The sequence below is a fragment of the Eleutherodactylus coqui genome, chromosome 2, assembly GCF_035609145.1.
Source record: "Eleutherodactylus coqui strain aEleCoq1 chromosome 2, aEleCoq1.hap1, whole genome shotgun sequence".
Classification (NCBI taxonomy): domain Eukaryota; kingdom Metazoa; phylum Chordata; class Amphibia; order Anura; family Eleutherodactylidae; genus Eleutherodactylus; species Eleutherodactylus coqui.
In genome coordinates this window covers 314466505-314493331 of record NC_089838.1, presented here as the reverse complement: position 1 = coordinate 314493331, position 26827 = coordinate 314466505, and the positions used below count along the sequence as shown (strand labels likewise).

Sequence of the window (26827 nt, the reverse complement as noted above, 5' to 3'; positions counted from 1 at the left end):
CTGTATTTATGCTATCAGCTTGGTTCTGGTGGTGTATTTATGTTATGAACTTGGTTCTGGTGTTAAATCTATGTTATAAGCTTGGTTATGTTGCTTTATTTATGTTATGACGTTGATTCCAATACTGTATTTATATTATGAGCTTGGTTCTGGTACTGTTTTTTTTGGCATGAGCTTGGTTCTAGTGCTGTATTTATGGATTTGGTTCTGATGCTATATGTATGCTATCAGCATGGTTCTGGTGCCATATCTATGTTATAAGCTTGGTTCTGTTGCTTTATTTATCTTATGACGTTGGTTGCAATGCTGTTTTTATATTATGAGTTTGGTTCTGGTACTGTATTTCTGGCATGAGCTAGGTTCTGATGCTGTATGTATGCTATAAGCATGATTCTGGTGCTGTAGTTATGCTATGAGCTTGGTTCTCATGCTTTAATTTTGTTATGAGCTTAGTTCTGGCTTTGTATGTATGTTATAAGCATGGGTCTGGTGCTGTATTTATGTATTTAAGTTATGAACTTGGTTCTCATGCTTTAATTTTGTTATGAGCTTAGTTCTGGCACTGTATGTATGTTATGGAGTGCTCCTTTTATGTTACGAGTTTGGTTCTGGTGTTGTATTTATGGCATGAGCTTGTTTCTGGTACTGTATTCATTCGCTGAGCTGTTCTGGTGTGGGTATGCTGCTATCTTGAAAATACAGATCCAGGCAAACTGCCTATCAATGCAATGTATACTGTTTGTTTCTTATGACGAGGTTGGTGGTGCCATCCAACCTAAGGCTGGCACTGCTGGCACTTTATATGTCTGCACTGGAGCAACCCCTATACACCGGAGCGATGCTCATTGGTCAGGATTAGATGACAGTGATTTGCCCCTGACACTGCTGCCAAAGTTTCCCTTTTGAGTCAGACACTGGGCACTGTGCACAGCCCAGCACATGCCAATATAAAGCAATGGGCACCCTTAATGCCCACTGATTAACCCTGTATAAGCCTGTGAAACGTCCTGTCTTGTGACAGAGGTGTTTTAATTTAACAATAAGCACAGCAGAACGGGTGACGGTCATCCGGGAGGACAGAGTCATGTTGTACGGCAGCGTCACTCGCAGAACACGGTGTACACCGACACCACGCAGTACAGGCTGTCATTCTGGTACACGTGTGCCGCATAATTGTCAGCATGGGGGTCCCAAAGGCAGCGGCTGACCACCTTGATGTCTTCCTGACCCCTCTCGCCCACGGTCGCCACGCAGAGCATCTTGTATCGTGCAGGCAGCACCTTCTTCACCTGACTTTTGATCTCCTCGCTGATCTCCTTCACCAGCAATGGAACTTTTTTGGGGTCGTAGATGGTGCGCCCCAGCCGCAGCGGGAGGTAATCTTCCAGAATTTGCCGTATGGCGGAGACCTGGACCTTCTCAGGCGGACGAGAGGCGAAGGATGGAGGCTGGGGATGGAGAAGGAAAATAGGACAGATGGTGGGACTCAAAATACTACAGACTTTCGTAAAATAAAATCACAAACGCTCGGGCGCGTTCGCATCGGCGTTCTTGTTTACCGTTCTGCTCTTCCGGCAGAAGAGCCGCAAAACGGACAAAAAATGGTTCTGTTCTACTTCCAATTGACTTCAAAGGGATTTTTTCAGCTTCGGTTACGCCTATCTGATTTCCGTTTTTTTTTTCTGCAGAAAAAATAGCGCGGACCGCAGCGCTGCTTTTCCACTAAAAAAATGGAAAACGAATAGAAATGGTCTTTCTTATTTTTTTTACGTACTAGTCAATGGGCGACGGAGCTGAAGGGAACGGTTTACGTTAATTTCTGCTTTTGTTGTCCGTGTAACCGATCAGTGTTTAAATGGGCATTTACAGATGGCAAGAAAGACGAAAGAAGACGAAACGGGATCATTAAACGGAACGAGACGAAAACAGAAACGGTCTGTTTTTTGTTTTTTAAAGATCTGGATTAGTTAAACAAATTACTGGATTGGTTAAAAAAAATGGAAACTACGGTTCCGTTTGCTTCCGTTTTAACTCCCTTTTTAAAAATGTAGCCGTTGGGGTTCGTTCAGACGTAGCGCAAATCCTGCATATTTTCAGCAGTGGTGATGTGGAACCCGGCACATCACCTGACCGGCTGCCACAGCGCTTAGTAGCGGTGAGCGGGTGAGGGCCGCTCCGTGCGCTGCAGTAAGGGGCTGATGAGAGGAGCGGCGGGCTGAAATCAGCTGGGGGTCCACACTTGATTTAAAGTCAAAATCCAGCTTTCGATATGGAAATGTTGCACATTTTGATGCGGAATTTTCCGCCGCAGACAATCCGCAGTATTTCCGTTACGTGTGAATGTACCTTTAATGATGAGAAAAACCCCTCTGATGTGAAGCGGCCCTAACTGATCGCATCACTAATTACGCGCCATTTTACAATTAAGCATGTATGATCCCCCATTTCAGGGGTCCAGGTCCCCAAGCCCCGGCAATGCCCTTCCTCTCTGTTACCCTGTTACACCCCTGGGTATTCGCCAGCGAGCTCAGGTCTTAAAAGCGCGTTCATCATCTTGTTTTGCTGCCTCATATTTAATACATGGGCCCTTTAAATAAAATTTGAATGCTTTCTCTTCTTCCCTACTGCAAAAAATGTCAACTCGGTTACGTGCTGCTGTTGCCATGACGACGGGATTTGATGAAGTTCCGAGTTTCTGCTTCTCAATGCTGTACTGAGAATGCCGGCAAATCTTGTCGCCATGGCAATGACAGCATGGGCCCGGGAGGTGTGCGGCGTGTACCGTGTCAGCGAGGCGTTCATCACGCATGTATGTATGAGAACGTAACCTGTCAGGGGAGCAGGGGAAGGGGGGCGTTAAAGTAGAATCACGCTATTCGGGGTCTGCGGTGGGGATTCATCGCTTGTCAATGGACGCGGCACAATCATTCCCGCACTTCCTCAGATAGTACTAAACTTCGCCTCCCTCAAATGCGTTCATTTTTTTAGTAATGTTGGCAAAATGGCGTCACTCACCTGCGGTTCTACAATCTCGATCTTCTTCAGCAGCGCCACTTTTTGGGCTCTCCTCTCCTAACCGGGACACAAGAGTGTAAGAGATCATTCAGGAATGGGAAGAGGACTTATACACCCACCCTATAGTAACACCGGACTGGGCGCCTCCAGAAGTGCCCCAATTATCAGGGCGGGTATAACCACCCCTGCTGCCAGAGTGCCACCATAAGACTTCCACAGAGAGCTCTTCCATTGTCAATGCCATCGAAAGTGCCAGCAAGGCGGTGTTCTCATAAGCCTTGGTATCCATTAGTGCCCCTATAATAAGTGCTAGTTTCCTGTCACCCCCATAACAGCGTCAGAAAGTGCCCCCTTGAGAGGTTCCCGAGTGCCCCTATAAAGACTGCCAGCCATAGAGTGCCCCCTACAGACTGCGCCAGCCTCAGGCCGCTGTCACACTAACATTTTTGCGCATGCAATATGCAGTAAATAGAACCCGTTGCTTTTTAGTGGTTCGCTCATACGCGCACGCAAAATAAACAAACAGCACACTCTACTTTACTGCACATTTGCGCACAAAAATAATACATCCTGAACGGATTAATTGCCCTTTTCGGTGAATCGGAGCGTTGTGGGGGTTTTTGCGCAAGAAAATGTGCATGATTTGCATGCACAAAAAAAACAGTAAAACACGCACTGGCAAATTCACAATGCGCTTCCACCCACGTGACAGCGGACTTACACTGCTCCCATGAGAACCTCAGGCCACTCTCACACGGGCTTATTATCATTGCGCGTCACGCGAGCAATCCTCGCGTGCAACACGCAATGCCAGTAGCCCTTTGATCTGTATTGTGCCACTCACACCAGTGTTTTTTCGCACATGTATATCTTTGTGCGTATGACGCGTGCATGCCAAGATAATGCATGGGGACTGGTGGCATGCAGCAATAACAGTCATGTGAGCCCGGCCTCAGATAGAAAGTGCTCCCATAAACAGTGCCGCCTGAAAGTGCCCACATAGCAGTGCCGCCTGAGAGTGCTCCCATAGCAGTGCCGCCTGAGAGTGCCCACATAGCAGTACCGCCAGAGAGTGCTGCCAGAGAGTGCTCACATAGCAGTGCCACCTGAGAGTGCTCCCATAGCAGCGCCACCTGAGAGTGCTCCCATAGCAGTGCCGCCTGAGAGTGCCCACATAGCAGTGCCGCCTGAGAGTTCTCCCATAGCAGTGCCGCCTGAGAGTGCTCCCATAGCAGTGCCGCCTGAGAGTGCTCCCATAGCAGTGCCGTCTGAGAGTGCTCCCATAGCAGTGCTGCCTGAGAGTGCCCACATAGCAGTGCCGCCTGAGAGTGCTCCCATAGCAGTGCTGCCTGAGAGTGCCCACATAGCAGTGCCGCCTGAGAGTGCTCCCATAGCAGTGCCGCCTGAGAGTGCTCCCATAGCAGTGCCGCCTGAGAGTGCTCCCATAGCAGTGCCGCCTGAGAGTGCTCACATAGCAGTACCAACAGAGAGTGCCTACATAGCAGTGCCGCCTGAGAGTGCTCCCATAGCAGTGCCGCCTGAGAGTGCTCACATTGCAGTACCGCCAGAGAGTGCCCACATAGCAGTGCCGCCTGAGAGTGCTCATTTAGCAGTACCGCCAGAGAGTGCCCACATAGCAGTGCCGCCTGAGAGTGCTCATTTAGCAGTGCTGCCTGAGAGTGCTCACATAGAAGTACCGCCTGAGAGTGCTCATTTAGCAGTGCTGCCTGAGAGTGCTCACATAGAAGTACCGCCTGAGAGTGCTCATTTAGCAGTACCGCCAGAGAGTGCCCACATAGCAGTGCCGCCTGAGAGTGCTCATTTAGCAGTGCTGCCTGAGAGTGCTCACATAGAAGTACCGCCTGAGAATGGCCACTTAGTAGTGCCGCTATTCACATATTGACATTGTTTATTCGCAGATCCACAAAGGTTACCATGGACGTGACTCCTGCGTAGACCTCTCTAAATGATGTAGCCTACCCGCTGATGTCCACCACTAGACTGATTTTTCATGTTCCACATATCCATAGAAACAATATATAGTTAAAGGGGATGTCCGGTTACAGGATAACTTCCCTTTAATAGGCCTGTCCGTTTTAAAATAACAAACCGAGCAATTCTTATCTCTCCGCCGCAACTAGGATCCAGCGCTGCAGTCCCGCTGTGGTCCCGATGTTTGTTGTGACAACGTCCTCTCTCGTTCTCCTGGAATCGACGCGCACATCCTGAGTGCCATCATGCCAGGAGTTCGGGAACCTGATGCTGCAGCCTCTCATTGTTCGCAGCAGTCACCTGACTTCGGGTCACAACAAGCACTAGGACCACAGCGGGACCGTAGCGCTGGATCCTAGTATTGCTCGGTTTGTTAATACAGGCAGGCCTATTAAAGGGAAGTTATCCTGTAAGCGGACATCCCCTGTAACAGCTTGTTTGTAATTTTTATAATAAAACCTAATTTGTCTATATTTTTGTAGTATTTCCTCTTACGACCTGCAGGTGGTGTTGTTTCCACTACTACAGAATAGAGTGAGGAAAAACTGACTTTCTCTTGAGGTGGTCCCCAACCGGTGGCTCACGTCCCCTTGTTGGGCGGCTCACCTGCGTTCTGACCACAGCTGCAGGAAACTGACATTATTGCAGACCTATTCTCACCACCAAACAGGGTCAATTTGAATGCAGTGAGGCTGCTTTCACACCTGCGTTAGGGTCAGTTCGGAATTTCCGTTTCTCTGCTATGTTTTTGGAGGAGAGAGAGTGAAATTAAACAGAAAAAAAGAAGCCTTTCCGTATTTGTTTTGAAACCCCATTGAAATCAAATGAGAAGAAAACAGATCAGTTTTTTCTGTTTTACATCAGTTTCTGTCCTACAAATATGGAGCACAGAGACAGACCCCCCCCGAACTGACCCTAACGCCAGTGTGAGAGCTGCGTAATACCAATGCCAAAGTTTGCAATTTCTTGTTTCTTCCTAATTACGCCAGGGCTGTGGCCATGACACCAATCACATGGCCAAATGTCGTACTACCCTAACGTCTGGATTTCTTGTAGTGTCAGGGTTGAGGCAGCTTGCGTGTCACAACGTGACGTCACATTCATTAGGCTGTAGCGCGCCGCAGTGCGCTGGGTCTCATAGCCAAGGTCGCGGAGCAGCACTAGCCTAAACTAGTTTTTTCTTCATTTTTATGTTGAATGTGGCTCACAAGTTACACAAGGTTGGGGAACTCGGCTTTATGGGAATATTGGGAGAGTTGCTGACCTCTACTGGTGGAATGATGGTATTACAAAACATTAAAGGGCCACTCCGGTGATTTTTTAAAAATTAATTCCTTATGTAGCTTTTGGTAGAATAACGTATTATGCAACTTTGTAGAATACTTTGTGTTCTAATTCTTCACCCTTCTCAGTGATTGGCACTTTTCACGCAGGACGGGATAGGCGTCACGCTGCAGCACAAGCCGCGGTACGTTCTGCACCTGTGAATTTCGATGTTGAATTAAAAATGGCTTAAAACCAATTCTGCATCAAAATCCAAAGTTAGACCTGCAGATTTTGGTATGAAATTCCACAGCTGCGGATTTAGCTGTGCCCGGCGGCGGAATTCCGTACCGTGTGAAAGGTCCCTTATTGTGTCCATCCAGCTTCTGAAAACCCAATCAGATCAAGTGTAACTGACACCGGTGCGCTGGGCTCTCCTCTCTATAAGGGAATAGAGCATCTATATACCTTCTCACGTTGGCCCGATTTTGCGTTTCCCAACGTGTGTTTTTACAAGTCGCGATCCTCAGGCGTGTTCCGTGTTCCGTGTGCACTGGAGGGTCGCAAGTGTTTCCCATTGATTTCAGTGGGAAACATCACATCGCACTCGCAGGAACTTCACGCAGCATGCGAGTGCCATGCGATGTCTTTAACCAAATGCCAACCATAACGCCCCCTCATGGCAGGCAAAGCCCGGAATTTGCAGTCAGCACTCCCCAAGTGTCAGTCTGAAGGCCCCCATCCTACAGCTTCAACTCTCCGTATTGGCATCTTTAGTGGACACAAAGTTAGCTGCTGGAATCAGGGCCTCCACTTGTTTTGGACGCCCCATAGGCCTCTATGAGTTTTGCTTTTCATGTTGTAAACCACAGATAGGTGGCGCCGTCTGCCTGTAGGCGCATTGCAGAGAGTGGAGGGCACTTCAGGTCCCGCAGTCAGAGTGCTTCCAGAAGTGGCACCCGGAGGAATAAACTTCATTTTCAGAGTCCTGCTGCTGATAAAAGCATGGATAAAGTATTACAGTGGAACGCCTGCAGACCCTTTGACTTTTTTACGTTTTGGCCTTGTGCAAATTTGAAAAAAATCACCTTCCCCCTCATTCTGCACTCGGTGCCCCAGAATGATAAAGTGATAACAGAATAGGAGAAATCTTTCTAATTAAAAAAAAAAGAAAAACAACCATTCTGCATCGACATAAGTATTCACACCCCGTACTCAGTACTGAGGTGAAGCCCCTTTGGCAGTGATGCCAGCCTGCAGTCTTCTTTGGTTTGATGCCACAAGGTTTGCACATCCAGATTTGGGGATTTTCTGCCATTCTTCTCTGCAGATCCTCCCCAGCGGTCAGGCTGGATGGGGGCCGTCTGTGGACAGCCATTCTCAGGTCTCTCCAGAGATGTCTGATTGGGTACAAGTCAGGGTCTGGCTGGGCCGCTCGAGGACATCCAGAGTTGTCCCTAAGCCCCTCCTGTGTTGTCCTGGCTGTGGGCTTAGGGTCATTGTCTTATTGGAGGGTGACCCTTCTGCCCGGTCTCAGGTCCTCTGCGCTCTGGATCAGGTTTTCATTAATAGCTCTGTACTTTGCTCCATTCAGCTTTCCATCAACCCTGACCGGTCTCCCCTCCCCCAGCATGATGCTGCCACCGCCAGGCTTCACTGCAGGGATGGTCTTGGGCAGGTGATTAGCGGCGCCTGGTTTCCCCCCATCCTGACCGCTCTTCCTGCCCCCTAGCATGATGCTGCCACCGCCATTCTTCACTGTAGGGATGGTGTTGGGCAGGTGATGAGCGGCGCCTGGTTTCCCTCCACCCTGACCGGTCTCCCTGCCCCCCAGCATGATGTTCCACCGCCAGTCTTCACTGTAGGGATGGTATTGTGCAGGTGATGAGCGGTGCCTGGTTTCCCTCCGCCCTGACCGGTCTCCCTGCCCCCCAGCATGATGCTGCCACCGCCATTCTTCACTGTAGGGATGGTATTGGGCAGGTGATGAGTGGCGCCTGGTTTCCCTCTGCCCTGACCCGTCTCCCTGCCCCCCAGCATGATGGTGCCACCGCCAGTCTTCACTGTAGGGATGGTACTGGGCAGGTGATGAGCGGTGCCTGGTTTCCCTCCACCCTGACCTGTCTCCCTGAAGTGAAATTTTGGTGTCATCAGACCAGAGGATCTTGTTTCTTACAATCTGAGGTCCTTTAGCTGCTTTTTGGCAAACTCCAGGCAGCTTTCATGTGTCTTTTACTGAGGAGAAGCTTCTTTCTGACCTCTCTTTCATAAAGCCCAGATTGGTGGAGGCTGCAGTGATGGCTGACCTTCTGGATGTTTCTCCAATCTCCCCACAGGATTTTTGCAGCTCAGCCAGAGTGACCATCGGGCTCTTAGTCACCTCTCTTACCAAGGGCCCTACTCCCCCGATTACTTAGTTTGGTGGGTCGGCAGCTCTAGGAAGCGTCCTGGTTGTTCCAAACGTCTTCCATGTAAGAACCATGGAGGCAGCTGGGCTCTTGGAAACTTTCAGGGCAGCAGAATGTTGTGTAGCTTCTCCAGATCTGTGCCCCCACACAATCCTGTCTCTGAGCTCTACAGGCAGTTTTTTCCTCCTTATGGCTTGGTTTTGGCTCTGATATGCATTGTGAGCTGTAAGATCTTCTACCGTCTTTTAAAATTATGTCCAATCAACTGCATTTACCGCAGATGACTCCAACCATCGTGTAGTAACATCTCAATGAGGATCAAGAAAAACAGGAGGTTCCAGAGCTAGATTTCTAGTGTCATACCAAAGGGTGTGAATACTTATGTCAATGAAAAATGTCAGTTTTGCATTTTTTTTTAAACTACAAAGATCTCTCCCATTCTGCTATCACTTTGTCATCCTGGGGTACTGAGTGCAGAATGAGGGGGAAAACATGACTTTTTTAAAAAAATTTGCACAAAGCCAAAACATAACAAAATGTAAAGAGAAAGTATTTGCAGACTTTCCATTATATAACGCCTCTCCCCTCCCCCACCTAGCGCTGTCAGCAGTGCTGCATCTTCAAAATTAATGACACTCCCTTTAAGAGGTTCTCCATCGTGGAAATGTCTTTTTATTTGAAGGATGTCCCATTGACCCAATAATCCCAAGGTCTGCTTTGTCTACTCTGAACGCCAGGAATCCTCTGTAATCTGTGTGGGAATCTAGTAGTAAGAACATATTGTCCCTCTACCGCCACCACAGGCAGAATGAAGCATTACATCTTTTCCCATTGAGATCAACAAGCTGTCTACAGAATGCACAGATGTCTCGGGTCCTCCAGAGAGAACGGCCTTGTTTGTAGTCCTTCCTTATGACAGCTAATAGATAATCGTAGTATAAGAGGGACCCCACCTTTATAAACACTATAAAATACACAGACATGCCAAAAGTCATGGGATAGCAGTATTATAAACTAATGATGAAGTGGCGTTACCACAGGTGACGTTTCGGGAGCGCCCTCACCTGTATGAGTTGTGAAGTGTCATCTTGTGAGTGAGGCTATACACCGGCCGGAGTGCTCAGGGCAAGGCGATGGGAATTATCGGAGTTCGGACGAGACATAATAGCGGGTGACTGATGGAGGGGATATTCCATTTCTGGAGTTGTGGGGGCGTTTGACACTCCTCAATCCACAGTGTCACGTGTGGTTCCATACAGGCGTGGGGTGCGTTCTCATGGCATGGGTTGGGTCCACTGATCCATCTGAACAAGTCACTGACCGGTGTCCGCTACATTTCCATGATTGATGACCCCTTGTAGCCCTTCATGTAACCCCATAATGATGGGATGTTCCAGCAGGATAATGCACATGCTATCAGGCCTAAATTGTCCAGAATTGGCTTGAGTATTCTGGAGAGTTCCTATGAACGGTGTGGCCTGCATGTTGGCCCTACATCAGCCCAGTTGAGCATTTATGAGATGTGGTGGACAGGTCCATTCGCACCTGAGATCCAGTATCTACAGATACCCCGGAGCTGTGGGCGGCTATCCAGACGGCTCAACATCCCTCCAGATGTTGTCCATCCACTTGTAGAACAAAGCTGTGTCGAATTGCTGCACTTAGCCAGCCTAGAGAGGGTCCTACATGACATTGGTTCCTGTCCCGTGACTTTTGGCATGTCAGTGTACTGTATATGCACACATGTAGGACTTACCTTCAGGTTCTTGGTTATCCTCTGGACCGCGAGCAGACCCGATATACTCCAGGACCCCTGGTTACTGATTGACAGGTTACTCAGGGATGGTTTACTCTTCATAGGCTAGACATGGAGAGACGCACTGCATTATTATATTACAGCCACTCGGTATTATTATACAGCGCAGCGGGATCCTGCTTATTATATTATAATGTGGCTCTGGATTCCTGCATTTCTCACATCGTCAGCCTAAAGAGTTACTAACTATAATTTATCTCACATCTCAGTATTCCAGCATGACCGTAATAAGCTTATAATTCTACAATATTACGGAATTATTTTCTAATGTACCTCCAGTAAACTGCAGTACTCTAAGTATTTCATGTATTATCAGCCTTATAAGAAGATATCAATATTACAGAGAGCAGGAAATTACTGCTTAGTGAGATATTACCCTCACAGCCCCAATCCCTGCGCTACAAATGACATTGGGTTGTAATACTACAGTATTACGTTCTGTTCTCAATCAGTATAATCGTTGCCATTATTCAGCGCTGTGACATACATGTAATACGGTTATAATGCTACAGTATTGCAATCTACTGTAGGTCCAGCAAGCTGCAACGCTCGGCAGGAATCTGAGGCTGTTCTCCACAATAGGCGTGTAATACGATTATAACGCTACAGTATCTCACTGAAGTCTCCGCACCGCATCATGTAATAAGGTTAGAGCTGCTATAATGTATCTGCAGCGCTCCACGCGTTTCATGTATCAGAAGCCTCAAGATGTTTATATTACACAATGCATTAGTATTATAGTAAGGCCATATTTACGTAAATGAGAATGCGGACTCGCTCACGGCGCCATTATTGGGTTCCATATTCCTACTGCGTTACCAAGCAGTACAATGGCATCCAGTGCCTGAACGGGACTGTCCTATGGCGGGTGCGAACAGCGCCGAACGTCCTCTCTGACTATAATGGGGTCCGTTGTATTTCCGTCCGGCCTTCTGACGTTTTACATGACGGAATAGCGCAGCACGCGGTTACTTCGTCCTGCTTTTTGACAGAATTCAGGTGCGTAACGGAAGCTCCAACACCAGTGTGACTGAGCCCTAAGTTGTCGCCTCCTTCGCTATAGCGCTACATCACATTGGGTCACACTGAACTATAATAACTTATAATATACCTCTATGGGCTTGTTGCTGCATCACAGCGTGCCTGTAATAAGCTTATAATGCTTCGGTATTTCATTCTATTATAGCTGCAGTAATCCGCAGTTCCCGACACTTTTCGTATAGGTTATATCATTTGCGCATTCTTTAGGCCCTGCAGTCACGGATGTAGCAGGCTTGTAACTGGTTCTATGCCACCGACATGTAATAAGGCTATAACGTTACAGCAGACGGGATGATACTACAGCGCAGTAAGGCTCTTTACCATTTTCTGTAGCGACCGCTCGCTGGGCTCCAGGTTGATCCGGACGCTGGCCACAGAGGCTCTCTTGCCGCTGGTCTTGGATGCCATGGTGGGCTGCGGCGATCCCCTCGGTATAATGGCGCTGTGTTGGAGACAGCGGGTAAATAGCTCCGTCAGCGGCGCCAGCGATAGAGCCGAGTGTGTACCTGGACGAGGAGAATTTGTCATGTGTCACTTGTACTGTGACAACTAAGCCTTTGTGTCAATAAATAGAGTGGAGGTACATGGCCCGTGACAAGGTGCGCTCATTCACGGGGAGAGCCCAGGACGACAAAGGGTCAACAGAGGAGGAAAAGCCAGACCCCGCCTGACAGGGAGAAGTCAGGACTACCACCGCACAGCGCCCCTCCTAGGAGATACAAGGCATATCATTCACCAGTCTGTCAGTTACATCTGCTTCTGGGAAAGCTGGGTGACAACCAAGATGGCCGCCATTCCTAGAGCTCTGAATGGCAAATGTGCCCAGTGATGTGGTCATACATGAGATTACAGATTAATGGGGTCGTCTCATCAGAGATGTCTTCCAGCTTGATGATCAGCAGCGGCTGCAGGGGATACAGTGTATACGGCCGATGCGGAGACTCACATGTAACATCCTACGCCTGAAGAGGAAATACGGAGAGGGATGTCATAAGGCACCACGTCACCAACCAACAAAAGGGGGACCCCAACCCTCATCTTTCCAGCGAGGCATTTGGTGGCGCTCTCCATTGTAGTCTATGTGAATCGTGGGAACATCTATATCCATCTAATATCTATCTATATCATATTATCTATCTATACATCTATCTGTCCATTCATCCGTCTCATATCTATCCTATATCTATCTCCATATCTATCTATCTCATATCTATCCATCTATCTCATATCTATCTCCTATCTATCCCATATCTATCTATCTATCTCCATATCTATCTATCTCATATCTATCCATCTATCTCATATCTATCTCCTATCTATCCCATATCTATCTATCTATCTATCTCCATATCTATCTATCTCATATCTATCCATCTATCTCCTATCTATCCCATATATATCTATCTATCTCCTATCTATATCATATTATCTATCTATACATCTATCTGTCCATTCATCCGTCTCATATCTATCCTATATCTATCTATCTCATATCTATCTCCTATCTATCTCCTATCTATCTATCTATCTATCTCCATATCTATCTATCTATCTATCTCATATCTATCTCATATCTATCTCCTATCTATCCCATATCTATCTATCTATCTCATATCTATCCATCTATCTCATATCTATCCATCTATCTCATATCTATCTCCTATCTATCCCATATCTATCTATCTATCTCTATCTATATCATATTATCTATCTATACATCTATCTGTCCATTCATCCGTCTCATATCTATCCTATATCTATCTCCTTATCTATCTATCTCCTTATCTATCTCCATATATATCTATCTAATATCTATCTATCTATCTATCTATCTATCTATCTATCTATCTATCTATCTATCTCCTATCTATCTATCTCCTTATCTATCTATCTCATATCTATCCTATATCTATCTCCATATATATCTATCTAATATCTATCTATCTATCTATCTATCTATCTAATATCTATCCATCTCATATCTATCTATCCATCCATCATTGCACAATTCTTTACAGGCTTTTCCCAGACCTTCTCTCAGGGTCGGTCATTAATATCAGCTTCCTGGAGGGTCTGCAGCTCAGGCTCCCCACGATCAGCTGTGGCTCAGGTGAACCCGCTGTCACTTCACTGTATAGCAGGCAGAGCGCTGTATATTCCCTACCTACAGCTGCTCAGTCCTATGCACTTACATGGGATCGAGCTGCGCTCAGGCTATGTGACATCTCAGGCCTCTTCAATCAGCTGACCGGCGGGGATCCTGACCGGTGGACCCTCGCTGATCTGATATTGATGACCTAGTCTGAGGATGTTAGTCATGCAAAACCCTTTAAGTGTTGCTGTTAGAATGATAAAATGTCCGGATTTGCCCCGGGGTGACGGGCAGACATTACCAGAGGTGTACACAGGGGTCCCGCAGCATTGGGACTAATGTGGAGCGCCCCCATCTGTACAGTCTTCCCTCTCCGCAGCTGCTGCCTGTAGTAAATGGGAACAGCTCAGAGCCGTTAATAACCAAGTCAATGATAGAGAGCACTGAGCAAACAGTCCTGCCCAGACATGACCTGGATAATCAGCCGAGATCAGAGGAGAGATACGGGCTGTCTGATGAACAACAAGCTATTCACACCCCGGGATCTACTGTGCCTGCTGGTAATCCCAGCCTGGACGGCCGCTGCTACTGCATATCCTATGGATGACCTCCGCACAGCACCCCGGGGCGGCCGACGCTTCAGGAAGCACTACGATTGTTTTCCACTGTGGCTAAAATGAAAAACTAAGGAATTTTGCGATTAAATTTTGGTTTCAAATTTTGTATCATTCTGTTTGCAGCTCCTACGCAGACCAATGTGTGGCCACAGCAACGACGGTACACAGCCCTGCAGTCACACTCTCCTCCATCCCCTACTACTTGGGAATCTCCATTCAGTCAGACACAGATGGAGTATAATATATACACTGAATGACCCCTCTATTAGACCCCCGGGCCCTCTCATGATTGAAGCTTCCCTGTATGGAGATTCTCCCCGTGACCCGGAGTGCAGCATAAAATCACGGGGCAAGTTCTCCGTCGATCAGTCTCAGTGTGAATCCACATTAGATGGGAGAATCCAGCGATCTGAGTGATTCCAACGAGGCCGGTCATCGGTGCTTGGACTAGCCGGGGTCGGGATGTCACTGCCAACCATGTGGGGTTTTCTGTGCAACGGTGCGGAGAGTATACAGAGAATGGTGCGATCAAGGAAAACATCCAGTAAAGGTGATCCTGTGCACGGAAACAACTCATCACCGGAGGGGTCGGAGGAGGATGTCAGGAATCACTCTGATACACAGGAGGTGCACAGTCAAGCAAATTGCAAGTGAATACAACACTGGTGCCACAACTAACATGTCCGAATGCAGAACTCACAGACGGGCTCTAACAGCAGACGCTCCATTCCGGGGCCAATCGTGTATAGAGAAGCAGAAAGTGGAGACTCCGAAGGGGAAGAAAAAGAGCGCAAAAACTGTATCACAGAGCAGAAGAGAAACAACTCCCGGGCAGATGAATCCAGATTCTGTTGCTCCATGCTGATGGGAGGTCAGACTTTGGCACAAGCAGCATGAACTGATGACCCCTTCCTGTCAGTCACTCACATCTCAGATTTCCATCTAATGTGCAGCGAATACAAGAAGCTTCCCGTCCGCAGGGGCCGATATTCCTGCAGAATGGTTTAATCACCTATTAGAATCTACACTATAATTGAACTGCTGCGGTTTTGGAGGCCAAAGGAGTCCAACGCGCTACTAGAGGGGGGGGGGGGGGGGGTCTCTAATAAAGTGGCCGTTCAGTATAAACATGCAGTACTTGTCACTTTTTTAGTACCTCTACCTATTGTCAGTGTACAGCGGTGTCCTACAGCGACTGGCTGTGGGTACAAACAACTCATTAGGGGTCCTGAGTCACATTCTGCAAGTCGGGGCTGCTGGGCCAAAACGGCGGGGCGTCCACGGAATGTGCAGCGCTCTCTGTGGGAGTTACAACGCGCTTTGTTTTTGTCTTATTAGCTTCAAGCAGCCATTGTCCTCTGATTTCTGCCAGTACAAGGATTGGTCTGCAACCTGCAGCACTCAGCTAACACTCCAAGCAGGCATGCTGGAGTTGTAGTTCTGCATGTTGACTACTTAGGACCCTCTAACAACAGGGACCCGGTATAGAGCCGCCTGTACACTCACCAGTCGGTGTCCCGGAGGCAGCGGGTGGTTTCTGCGTCTCCAGGTATTCGCTGTCAATATACAAAGTCCTTTTTTTTATTTAAGAAAAAAAAAAAAGCTGTTAATTGGGGCAATTAATTGCACCTCCATCCTAATCTTACGACATCACCTGTTGCTACGGCAACTTTTTGTCTGCATTGTTCAACTCATTACAGGCTAATTGTAGAGCAGCGAATAACCCTTCCACTGTGCGATGCAATATATAGGAGAGTCTAGCTCCTAGTGCTGAGTGGCGTGCTGCTGTTCTCTGTTATCAGCTCTTGTACCTCCGGGAGAGGATGACTGCATTGTTCTTCTGTAGGAAGTTGTGCACGGGAGTAAACTTCTCCCCCAGAGAGCACTACTATATGGGGATTTATTCTGCATTTGGTTCCAGCTCCTCCTTCCTGCTGCAGGTCTCTCTTGTCCTCTAGTGCAGGGGTCCCCAACCACCGGTCTGCGGACCGGGGCCAGGCCGTTGGGTGTTAGCGCCGGTCCGCGGCACCGCCGGGAACTTTTGCTCTAAACACAAGGCCCGCGGGCCGAATCCGGCCCGCTGCCTTGTGTTATGTGGCTCGCAGCGTGCCGACGCCGCTCACCACTGAAGCGATTACCAGCGGGGGCGCTGCAGCTCCCCGCTGGTAATCGCGCTGATCCCGGCGCACACTGACGTCAGTGTGCAGCCAGGATCCTCTTCCCCGAGTCCCCTGCTCATTAGTTCCGCAGGAGAGGACTCGGGGAGGAAGCGTTACGGCTGCGCACGTCAGGGCAAGCAGAGAGAGCAACAGCAGGGAGAAGGTAAGTATATGGGTTGGGGGGCTGCTTACTACTGGGGGGGGGGGGCTGCCTATTACTGGGGGAGGACCTGCTTATTACTGGGGGAAGTCCTTCTATTACTGAGGGGGTGGGGGCTACTTATTACAGGGGAAGGGGCTGCTTATTACTGGGGGGGCTACTTATTACAGGGGAAGGGGCTACCTATTACTGGGGGCGGGACCTGCTTATTACTGGGGGTGATGCTTACTGGGGGGTGGGGGCTACTTATTACAGGGGAAGGGGCTGCCTATTACGGGGGGGGGGGCTGCTTATTACTGGGGGGTGCCTATTACTGGAGGGGACCTGCTTATTACTGGGGGGGGGGCTACTTATTACAGGGGTAGGGCCTGCCTATTCCTGGGGGGGCTGCCTATTATGGGGAGGGACCCTGCTTATTATGGGGGGAGGGACCTGCTTATTACAAGGGGAGGGACCTGCTTATTACTGGGGGGAGGGGCTGCTAATTACTGAGAGGTGGGGGCTGTCTATTACTGGGGGGGAGGAGATAAATTATATGCTGCCCTATGTGTGTGCTGGGGAGGGGGGATAGATTATATACTGCCCTATGTGTGTGCTGCCAGGCGGGGGGGTATATTATATGCTGCCCTATGTGTGTTCTGCCAGGACATTCTAAACGTCATAATTAAATAAGAATGCACTAACTCCAACCCCCTTCATAGCCCTGCCCATGTCCACCCAACCCTGCCCATGTCCCGCCCAACCCTGCCAGGCCTTGTAAAAATGGTCTTGCTTGAAGCCAGTCCCTGGTGCCAAAAAGGTTGGGGACCACTGCTCTAGTGTATATTGGGATGGCAGTCACCTCTAGTACTTACTGTATAACCGCTGCTTGGTACCACCACTAGGGGGCAAGCTAGATTTTATATTGACCTGAATAGGTACAACATACAGCCTGCCCTCTAGTGGTGAAAACTGGTAGCTGAGATTATCCTAAGTGTATATTCGCACAGGGTGGAAAGGCAAAATCTGCACCATTTCTATCAAAATCCACACAATTGGTACAGATTTTGACTTAAAAATCATTTATGTCCACGCAGCGGATTTTGGCAGATACAGCATTCTTCGTGTAATCGGCGCAGCCCTTCATCCAGGGGCCTCTTGTGAGCGCTGGTCAGGTGATGCCACTTCCGTGACGGCTGTGAATGAACCCATTGAAATCTATGGGCTTTATTCATGGCGTAATACACTGATGTGAATGCGCCGTGACGACGGTGTCAGACGAGCGTATGCGCAAATACCTTCTACGGAACATATTTTGGCATGAGCGCAGTTTGGCGACGGCAAGAGGCAGCTGATCGTCCGTGCCGGCAGGAGGGGTTTTTTAAGCGATTGAAATGCCAGTCCCCACGTTTGCGTGTTTCATCTTCCTGTGGAATAGAATGGCAAATAAATGCCCAATTAGGGCCGGCTGCCTTCTTTTCCCAGTGTTGTCCGCAGGGTAACTCCCACCCCCTCCCTTTTTTAGGCTGCCCTAGACTTCTATGGACCACAGCAAAGGAGAGAGGACTATCTCTACTCACACGCAGATTTTGTGTAGAAATAACATGTTTGTATGAATCTATTGGAATCTAAGGTGTCGCGTTCTGCGGGGAGATCTTCATGTGCCAAAACGGCCCGCGAATGATGTATACTAGCGGGCAGAGATCATTAGGTAGTCAGAGAGGCGGCGTGGCCATCTTTGTTTCTCCAGGACCGGAGGGTCACTTTATGTTGGCCTCCTGGGATGTCAGGGGGCCGATTCCAAGTTTAAGAGGACCCATAAATTTCATTTTTCTAAAACCTACATCTTTCATGTCCCTTTTCTGCAAGAAACCCACCTGCAGGGCCCAGCGGGCATCCAAGGTCTCTGCTGACCCTGCTACTTACTCTAGTTCCACTAGAGGCATCACCATTTTAGGGGCCAAGACGGCCCATGTGTCTTAAGACAAATATCCAGATTGTTTTATACTTCACGGTACTTTTATAGGCGCCTTCTTACTTCACATCTCTCTGCTGATATCCAAATTCCTTACGATGCCATGACCATTGTAGTTTTGTTGGACCTGGCCCAGCGATAACGATAGAATTCAACCTTACCATAGACCCGGTGAGTCCATCAGTGCCCTGGCTGGGCTCCTATCTGCTGCAGGGCGCCGCTTATCCAGGTCTTTCTTCTATGGTATGTTATCTTGTTTTGGTTCCCTACATTGTCTCCCCCCCACCCCCCCTTGGTGTGCCACCTCTCGGATCTGACCCAGGGGTATCGGAGACCACTTGCCCCTCCAGCTAGTTCTCACGCCTGGGAAGGGGATTTACCCTCGTGCACTCTGCCCCACTGGTGGGGGCAGTGGGGGGCTTGTGAGAATGTTGCCCAAGAAGCGGATGTATATGGAATATAGGAGCTTCTCCTGCAGCCTTTAATAGCAGAAGTCCATCTCCTTTAGGTTACGGATCCCACAAGCCGCCCGATGCAGGACGCTTATCGGCTGCCACGTGTATTCTTACGGTTTTGAAGTATACACATGCGGGTTTTACAGGTGCAGAATTCAAGCCCCACAGAGATAACATTGTGACAGCGAGATCGGTGCGGACTAATTCTGTCCTGGATGAAAGGTCCCTTAAGGACCGGACACGATTTAGGGATTTTACTCATGTGATGGTTTTACTGCCCTATTTTTTTTTCCTTCCACTACCAAAATATTTGTCTTTCCCTGACCAATAGGGCGATATTTTTTTCCTGTTCTTTAATTTGTTTGGGGTAAAAGGTTAAAAAATATATATTTTTTTTTAAACATCTCTAGTGCGTGGTTTTTTAAATTAGTACATTTACACTAATATAAAGTACAGGACGGGCTCCTCATTTTGTATCAGACGTTTTGATATATAATATGTATGGTTTTGAATTACAGGATGCATACGGCTGCTTTGGAGCATTTTTATTTTCTGTTTTTATTTTTAATACCATCTAACCCCCCCCCCCCCTTACATCATATAAGACCTCTGCATATCACTCACATGGTCTTTTTTCTTTCCCCCTCCTCAATTTTACACACTTTTCCACTGAAGCTGTCATAGTTGACAATAATAACTAATAGAGCTGATCAGGGTCTGCTAGGACCCTGCAGTTCTGCTGTGCCATGAACTCCTAGCGGTCACATAGGGGAAGAAACATTTCCACTTTCCCTTTTTAGCATAAAGCACTCATGGAGCGCAATAGGCCCAGGAAAAGAGAAGGCAGAAGTGGTTAAAAACCACTACTCCCTTCTCCTCCGGGTCCTCAGCTGTGACTAACGGCTAAGAACCGAATGTGTCCTGCTCGTTTGCAGCAGCAGAGGCTTTAATCCCACATCGTATGTTTGCTCTCTGCTGGGATTAAAGCCCAGGACCAAGCATTGTACATTTCTAGCGCTTGGTCCTCAAGGCTGGGTTCACACGGGGAAGAATTCTCATGGAATGGGCGCAGCGGAAAACCACAAGAATTCTGAGCAGAATTTTCCAGCACTGGAAAAGCGCAGCTTCAAAGTCTGCAGCCTTTAGCCACGGTTTCTGGTGCGGTTTCACAGTTGCATTGCGGTGCAGCTTTTTCTCCCCATAGAGAGGAGAGAAGCCGCTGCGGTAACAACATGTTGCAGAAATAAATTCCGAACCGCATGTCAGTAATTTCCGCACGGTTTGGCCGCAGCATGTGGATGAGGTTTTTGCAAAATCTCGTCCACCTTGCTGGCTAATCCCAGGATTAGGAGCCGTGGGAGGACTTTCCACACAAAAATTCCACCCCATGTGAACCGAGCCTAAGGGATTAAAGCGATCCTCCTGCCCTGGAGAAGCAAAGACGGCCACCCCACTTCTCTGCCTACCCGGTGCACCCTGTGCATTACTGTACATCCGTAGTGTAAGACACTCCATGCGGCTCCTGGGGGCAGCACTGGTTAATACCAGCAGGTGTAGCGTTTTATACTAATGACACACACTAGGGGCTCCTGCGACCAAATACACGCAAAATATGCAAATGTGAACGAAGCCACCTAAATCAGTGTGTTCTATTCTCTCTGCTTAGTGAGCGCAAATGTCTGTGTGCAGAAAACTTGTACCGCAGGTGCAGTTTTCCGCCTACCGAACCGCAAGTCACTGCAGATTTTGATGCGGAAATGGCTTAAATTAGCTTAAAATTCTGCACTAGTAGAAGCGTCCGCCCGGCGGGGTTTGATGTGAATTTCTGCTACATAACAGTGGAAATATTTCACCTGTGTAAAAGGGCCCTTAGAGAAGCTGGGGCGGCCATCTTTGTTTCTCCAGTCCTGAAAGGTCACTTTAACAGCAGGTTGGAACCTAAATGTACGGTCTGGGAGGCCTTTACGGCCGGCAGAGGAGGGTACCGTCCTGCTGCCATTTCCAAATACTGAAAATCCTTGCAGAGAGCCCCATGTAAGCGAATGTATCTCCTACGGGGAGCAGAGACCGCTTACACTGTAGCGCCCACCCCAGGCCGTAATGCACATTACACCCAAGAATTTGGCAACTCAACTCCGACACCCATCACTCTGGAGACAGGTACATTGCACGCCCTATTATCTGTGACAAGGACTAGAATAGGGACACAGCAACCCTTTTTTTTTTTTTAAACAGAATTTCCACTGAGATTCAGGCAGCGCCTTTTCCATCGCAGGCGACGACAGGCTGCGGTTCTGTCTACAGGGGGCGGAAATACTGCGCAATTTCCACATCCACAATCAAAAATCCACACCAGAAGACACAGCGCTCTAAAGTCTTCAGCCGTCAGCGCACTCCTTCACCCGGCAGCCTGTACTGAGCGCAGCGCCGCTGGTCCGGTGATGCAGAAGTGATCAGCGGCGCGTCCGGTGAAGGAATGTGCTGACAGCCGAAGACTTGAGGTGAAATCAGCTGCGGGAATCCTGAACAGACCCCATTATAAGACACTTTGGTTCACTGGTCATCGCTTAGATAATCGTGTGACCAACGCATACGGCGCCACGGCTTCTGTGAGCACCAGTATGAATAAACCCGCCAGGTAGACATCACTGAGCACTCATCATATAATCTCATCACATTGCCAGTGGTCTCTATACAGCAGGCTTGTCTACCGGAGACTCCTCCTCCCCCGCCCCCTCCTTTTCCTCCCCCTCCCCCTCCTTTTCCTCCCCCTCCCTCTCCTTTTCCTCCCCCTCCTTCCCCTCCCCCTCACAGGGGTCTTCAGGCATCTGAACTGGCTGGAATTTGTGAATATAAAGTCTCTCGTTCTTCTCCGAATGGAGATCATCATAGGAAATAGTCTTCATGCTGGCAGGAAGATGGCGGAATTCTTCCTCATTGATATCATAGTCTTCCATCTTCTTCTCCAGAAACCACCAGTGTCCCAAGAAGCCAATGTCCAGAACCCGGCGAGGGAAGTCAGACAGACGCGGCCGCAAGTGCGGGCACTGGGTATTGTACAAGTCACAGTCCGGGTCATACGGCGCCTCGTACACGAGGGACAGGACCAGGAGGTTTATGTGTCGGAGGCGGCCCTGGTTGCTCAGATCCAGGATGTGCTGCACGTGGCGGTCAGAGGTGGCGCTCCTTATCCAAGGGGAGAGGAGGAGGAGCAAAGACGAGGCTTCCAGGAGAGAGCACCGGAAGGAGTCCTCAGCGGGCGCACTAGAGGAGCAGTACCCGATCCCAGCCAGGAGGGAGAGATACACGGCGGCTCTACCCGGGCGCTCCTTGGCTCCAACTACAATGTCCTTACAGGCTTCCTTATAATCACGCAAGAGGCCTTTTGTCCAGACAACTGTTAGGCGAAGGAAGAGAAGGAAATTACATCTTTGTAGACAGGGGGCAGTATTATAGTAGTTATATTCTTCTACATAGGGGGCAGTATTATAGTAGTTATATTCTTGTACATAGGGGGCAGTATTATAGTAGTTATATTCTTGTACATAGGGGGCAGTATTATAGTAGTTATATTCTTGTACATAGGGGGCAGTATTATAGTAGTTATATTCTTGTACATAGGAGGCTGTATTATAGTAGTTATATTCTTGTACATAGGGGGCAGTATTATAGTAGTTATATTCTTGTACATAGGAGGCAGTATTATAGTAGTTATATTCTTGTACATAGGGGGCAGTATTATATTAGTTATATTCTTGTACATAGGGGGCAGTATTATATTAGTTATATTCTTGTACATAGGAGGCTGTATTATAGTAGTTATATTCTTGTACATAGGGGGCAGTATTATAGTAGTTATATTCTTGTACATAGGAGGCAGTATTATAGTAGTTATATTCTTGTACATAGGGGGCAGTATTATAGTAGTTATATTCTTGTACATAGGGGGCAGTATTATATTAGTTATATTCTTGTACATAGGCAGTATTATAGTAGTTATATTCTTGTACATAGGGGGCAGTATTATAGTAGTTATATTCTTGTACATAGGAGGCAGTATTATAGTAGTTATATTCTTGTACATAGGAGGCAGTATTATAGTAGTTATATTATTGTACATAGGAGCAGTATTATAGTAGTTATATTCTTGTGCATAGGGGGCAGTATTATAGTAGTTATATTCTTGTACATAGGGGCAGTATTATAGTAGTTATATTCTTGTACATAGGGGGTAGTATTATAGTAGTTATATTCTTGTACATAGGGGGCAGTATTATAGTAGTTATATTCTTGTACATAGGGGACAGTATTATAGTAGTTATATTCTTGTACATAGGGGGCAGTATTATAGTAGTTATATTCTTGTACATGGGGGGCAGTATTATAGTAGTTATATTCTTGTACATAGGGGGCAGTATTATATTAGTTATATTCTTGTACATAGGGGGCAGTATTATAGTAGTTATATTCTTGTACATAGGGGGCAGTATTATAGTAGTTATATTCTTGTACATAGGGGGCAGTATTATAGTAGTTATATTCTTGTACATAGGGGGCAGTATTATAGTAGTTATATTCTTGTACATAGGGGGCAGTATTATAGTAGTTATATTCTTGTACATAGGAGGCTGTATTATAGTAGTTATATTCTTGTACATAGGGGGCAGTATTATATTAGTTATATTCTTGTACATAGGGGGCAGTATTATAGTAGTTATATTCTTGTACATAGGGGGCAGTATTATAGTAGTTATATTCTTGTACATAGGGGGCAGTATTATAGTAGTTATATTCTTGTACATAGGGGGCAGTATTATAGTAGTTATATTCTTGTACATAGGGGGCAGTATTATAGTAGTTATATTCTTGTACATAGGAGGCTGTATTATAGTAGTTATATTCTTGTACATAGGGGGCAGTATTATAGTAGTTATATTCTTGTACATAGGGGGCAGTATTATAGTAGTTATATTCTTGTACATAGGGGGCAGTATTATAGTAGTTATATTCTTGTACATAGGGGGCAGTATTATAGTAGTTATATTCTTGTACATAGGGGGCAGTATTATAGTAGTTATATTCTTGTACATAGGAGGCTGTATTATAGTAGTTATATTCTTGTACATAGGGGGCAGTATTATAGTAGTTATATTCTTGTACATAGGAGGCAGTATTATAGTAGTTATATTCTTGTACATAGGGGGCAGTATTATATTAGTTATATTCTTGTACATAGGGGGCAGTATTATATTAGTTATATTCTTGTACATAGGAGGCTGTATTATAGTAGTTATATTCTTGTACATAGGGGGCAGTATTATAGTAGTTATATTCTTGTACATAGGAGGCAGTATTATAGTAGTTATATTCTTGTACATAGGGGGCAGTATTATAGTAGTTATATTCTTGTACATAGGGGGCAGTATTATATTAGTTATATTCTTGTACATAGGCAGTATTATAGTAGTTATATTCTTGTACATAGGGGGCAGTATTATAGTAGTTATATTCTTGTACATAGGAGGCAGTATTATAGTAGTTATATTCTTGTACATAGGAGGCAGTATTATAGTAGTTATATTATTGTACATAGGAGCAGTATTATAGTAGTTATATTATTGTACATAGGAGCAGTATTATAGTAGTTATATTCTTGTGCATAGGGGGCAGTATTATAGTAGTTATATTCTTGTACATAGGGGCAGTATTATAGTAGTTATATTCTTGTACATAGGGGGTAGTATTATAGTAGTTATATTCTTGTACATAGGGGGCAGTATTATAGTAGTTATATTCTTGTACATAGGGGACAGTATTATAGTAGTTATATTCTTGTACATAGGGGGCAGTATTATAGTAGTTATATTCTTGTACATGGGGGGCAGTATTATAGTAGTTATATTCTTGTACATAGGGGGCAGTATTATATTAGTTATATTCTTGTACATAGGGGGCAGTATTATAGTAGTTATATTCTTGTACATAGGGGGCAGTATTATAGTAGTTATATTCTTGTACATAGGGGGCAGTATTATAGTAGTTATATTCTTGTACATAGGGGGCAGTATTATAGTAGTTATATTCTTGTACATAGGGGGCAGTATTATAGTAGTTATATTCTTGTACATAGGAGGCTGTATTATAGTAGTTATATTCTTGTACATAGGGGGCAGTATTATAGTAGTTATATTCTTGTACATAGGAGGCAGTATTATAGCAGTTATATTCTTGTACATAGGGGGCAGTATTATATTAGTTATATTCTTGTACATAGGGGGCAGTATTATATTAGTTATATTCTTGTACATAGGAGGCTGTATTATAGTAGTTATATTCTTGTACATAGGGGGCAGTATTATAGTAGTTATATTCTTGTACATGGGGGGCAGTATTATAGTAGTTATATTCTTGTACATAGGGGGCAGTATTATATTAGTTATATTCTTGTACATAGGGGGCAGTATTATAGTAGTTATATTCTTGTACATAGGGGGCAGTATTATAGCAGTTCTAGTCTTGTACATAGGGGGCAGTATTATAGCAGTTCTAGTCTTGTACATAGGGGGCAGTATTATATTAGTTATATTCTTGTACATAGGGGGCAGTATTATAGTAGTTATATTCTTGTACATAGGGGGCAGTATTATAGTAGTTATATTCTTGTATATAGGGGTAGTATTATAGTAGTTATATTCTTGTACATGGGGGGCAGTATTATAGTAGTTATATTCTTGTACATAGGGGGCAGTATTATAGCAGTTATATTCTTGTACATAGGGGGCAGTATTATAGTAGTTATATTCTTGTACATAGGGGGCAGTATTATAGCAGTTCTAGTCTTGTACATAGGGGGCAGTATTATAGTAGTTATATTCTTGTACATAGGGGGCAGTATTATAGTAGTTATATTCTTGTACATAGGGGGCAGTATTATAGTAGTTATATTCTTGTATATAGGGGTAGTATTATAGTAGTTATATTCTTGTACATGGGGGGCAGTATTATAGTAGTTATATTCTTGTACATAGGGGGCAGTATTATAGCAGTTATATTCTTGTACATAGGGGGCAGTATTATAGTAGTTATATTCTTGTACATAGGGGGCAGTATTATAGCAGTTCTAGTCTTGTACATAGGGGGCAGTATTATAGTAGTTATATTCTTGTACATAGGGGGCAGTATTATAGTAGTTATATTCTTGTACATAGGGGGCAGTATTATAGTAGTTATATTCTTGTACATAGGGGGCAGTATTATAGTAGTTCTATTCTTGTACATAGGGGGCAGTATTATAGTAGTTCTATTCTTGTGCATAGGGGGCAGTATTATAGTAGTTATATTCTTGTACATATGGGGTAGTATTATAGTAGTTATATTCTTGTACATAGGGGGGCAGTATTATAGTAGTTATATTCTTGTACATAGGGGGGCAGTATTATAGTAGTTATATTCTTGTACATAGGGGGCCGTATTATAGTAGTTATATTCTTGTACATAGGGGGGCAGTATTATAGGAGTTATATTCTTGTACACAGGGGGGCAGTATTATAGGAGTTATATTCTTGTACACAGGGGGGCAGTATTTTGCGGTTTCGGGATGTCTGGTCGACATGACAGCTAGTCCTGGTGTTGTGTCCGCACCTCCCCGCACTCACCCATCTTTCTCTCATTCATCCGCTTCCACAGCCCCGGTTTCCCCTCCGCCGCCCCCGCAGTCCCGGAGCACGCCCTCCGCAGCAGGACCCCCACACACCGGCCAGCCATGCCGCTAGCGAAACCGTTGGCTACTTCCGGCTCCCGTACACTCAGTTACCGCAGTATAACTCTTCCCCCGGCAACTATTCCCTATTCTAGA

The 26827-nt window shown here is 46.3% G+C and overlaps 2 protein-coding genes across 4 annotated transcripts; both read right to left on the bottom strand.

The window, feature by feature from the left end:
• Positions 1-1018: 1018 nt before the first annotated feature.
• LOC136612880 (dynein light chain Tctex-type protein 2B-like) lies at positions 1019-26765 on the bottom strand. Of its 3 annotated transcripts, XM_066593611.1 has the most exons (6): positions 15899-16099; positions 15751-15800; positions 11857-12041; positions 10435-10539; positions 3016-3072; positions 1019-1448 (listed from the first exon to the last, which is right to left on the bottom strand). In XM_066593611.1, exons 1-6 carry the CDS (start codon positions 15925-15927, stop codon positions 1101-1103), a joined length of 774 nt encoding a protein of 257 aa, XP_066449708.1. In that variant the 5' UTR covers positions 15928-16099; the 3' UTR covers positions 1019-1100. The 3 variants fall into 3 exon arrangements, with proteins under 3 accessions (XP_066449708.1, XP_066449709.1, XP_066449710.1); XM_066593612.1 differs by lacking the exons at positions 15751-15800; positions 15899-16099 and adding an exon at positions 26726-26765; XM_066593613.1 differs by lacking the exons at positions 15751-15800; positions 15899-16099 and adding an exon at positions 13929-13961.
• On the bottom strand, positions 21663-26820 carry TIMM29 (translocase of inner mitochondrial membrane 29). Its single transcript, XM_066589501.1, has 2 exons — positions 26628-26820; positions 21663-22369 (listed from the first exon to the last, which is right to left on the bottom strand). Exons 1-2 carry the CDS (start codon positions 26734-26736, stop codon positions 21663-21665), a joined length of 816 nt encoding a protein of 271 aa, XP_066445598.1. The 5' UTR covers positions 26737-26820.
• Between the last annotated feature and the right edge of the window lie 7 nt (positions 26821-26827).

What these genes read in the sequence shown, in the direction of transcription:
- LOC136612880 (XM_066593611.1), bottom strand. Translation starts at nt 15,927, where the DNA reads ATGCAGACAAAAAGTTGCCGTAGCAACAG. An exon ending in GGATAACCAAGAACCTGAAG is followed by an intron (nt 3,073 to 10,434) that starts GTAAGTCCTACA and finishes TGTCCCGGTTAG; the next exon opens with GAGAGGAGAGCCCAAAAAGT. An exon ending in TCGAGATTGTAGAACCGCAG is followed by an intron (nt 1,449 to 3,015) that starts GTGAGTGACGCC and finishes CTCCATCCCCAG; the next exon opens with CCTCCATCCTTCGCCTCTCG.
- TIMM29 (XM_066589501.1), bottom strand. Translation starts at nt 26,736, where the DNA reads ATGGCTGGCCGGTGTGTGGGGGTCCTGCTGCGGAGGGCGTGCTCCGGG. An exon ending in GATGAATGAGAGAAAGATGG is followed by an intron (nt 22,370 to 26,627) that starts GTGAGTGCGGGG and finishes TTCGCCTAACAG; the next exon opens with TTGTCTGGACAAAAGGCCTC.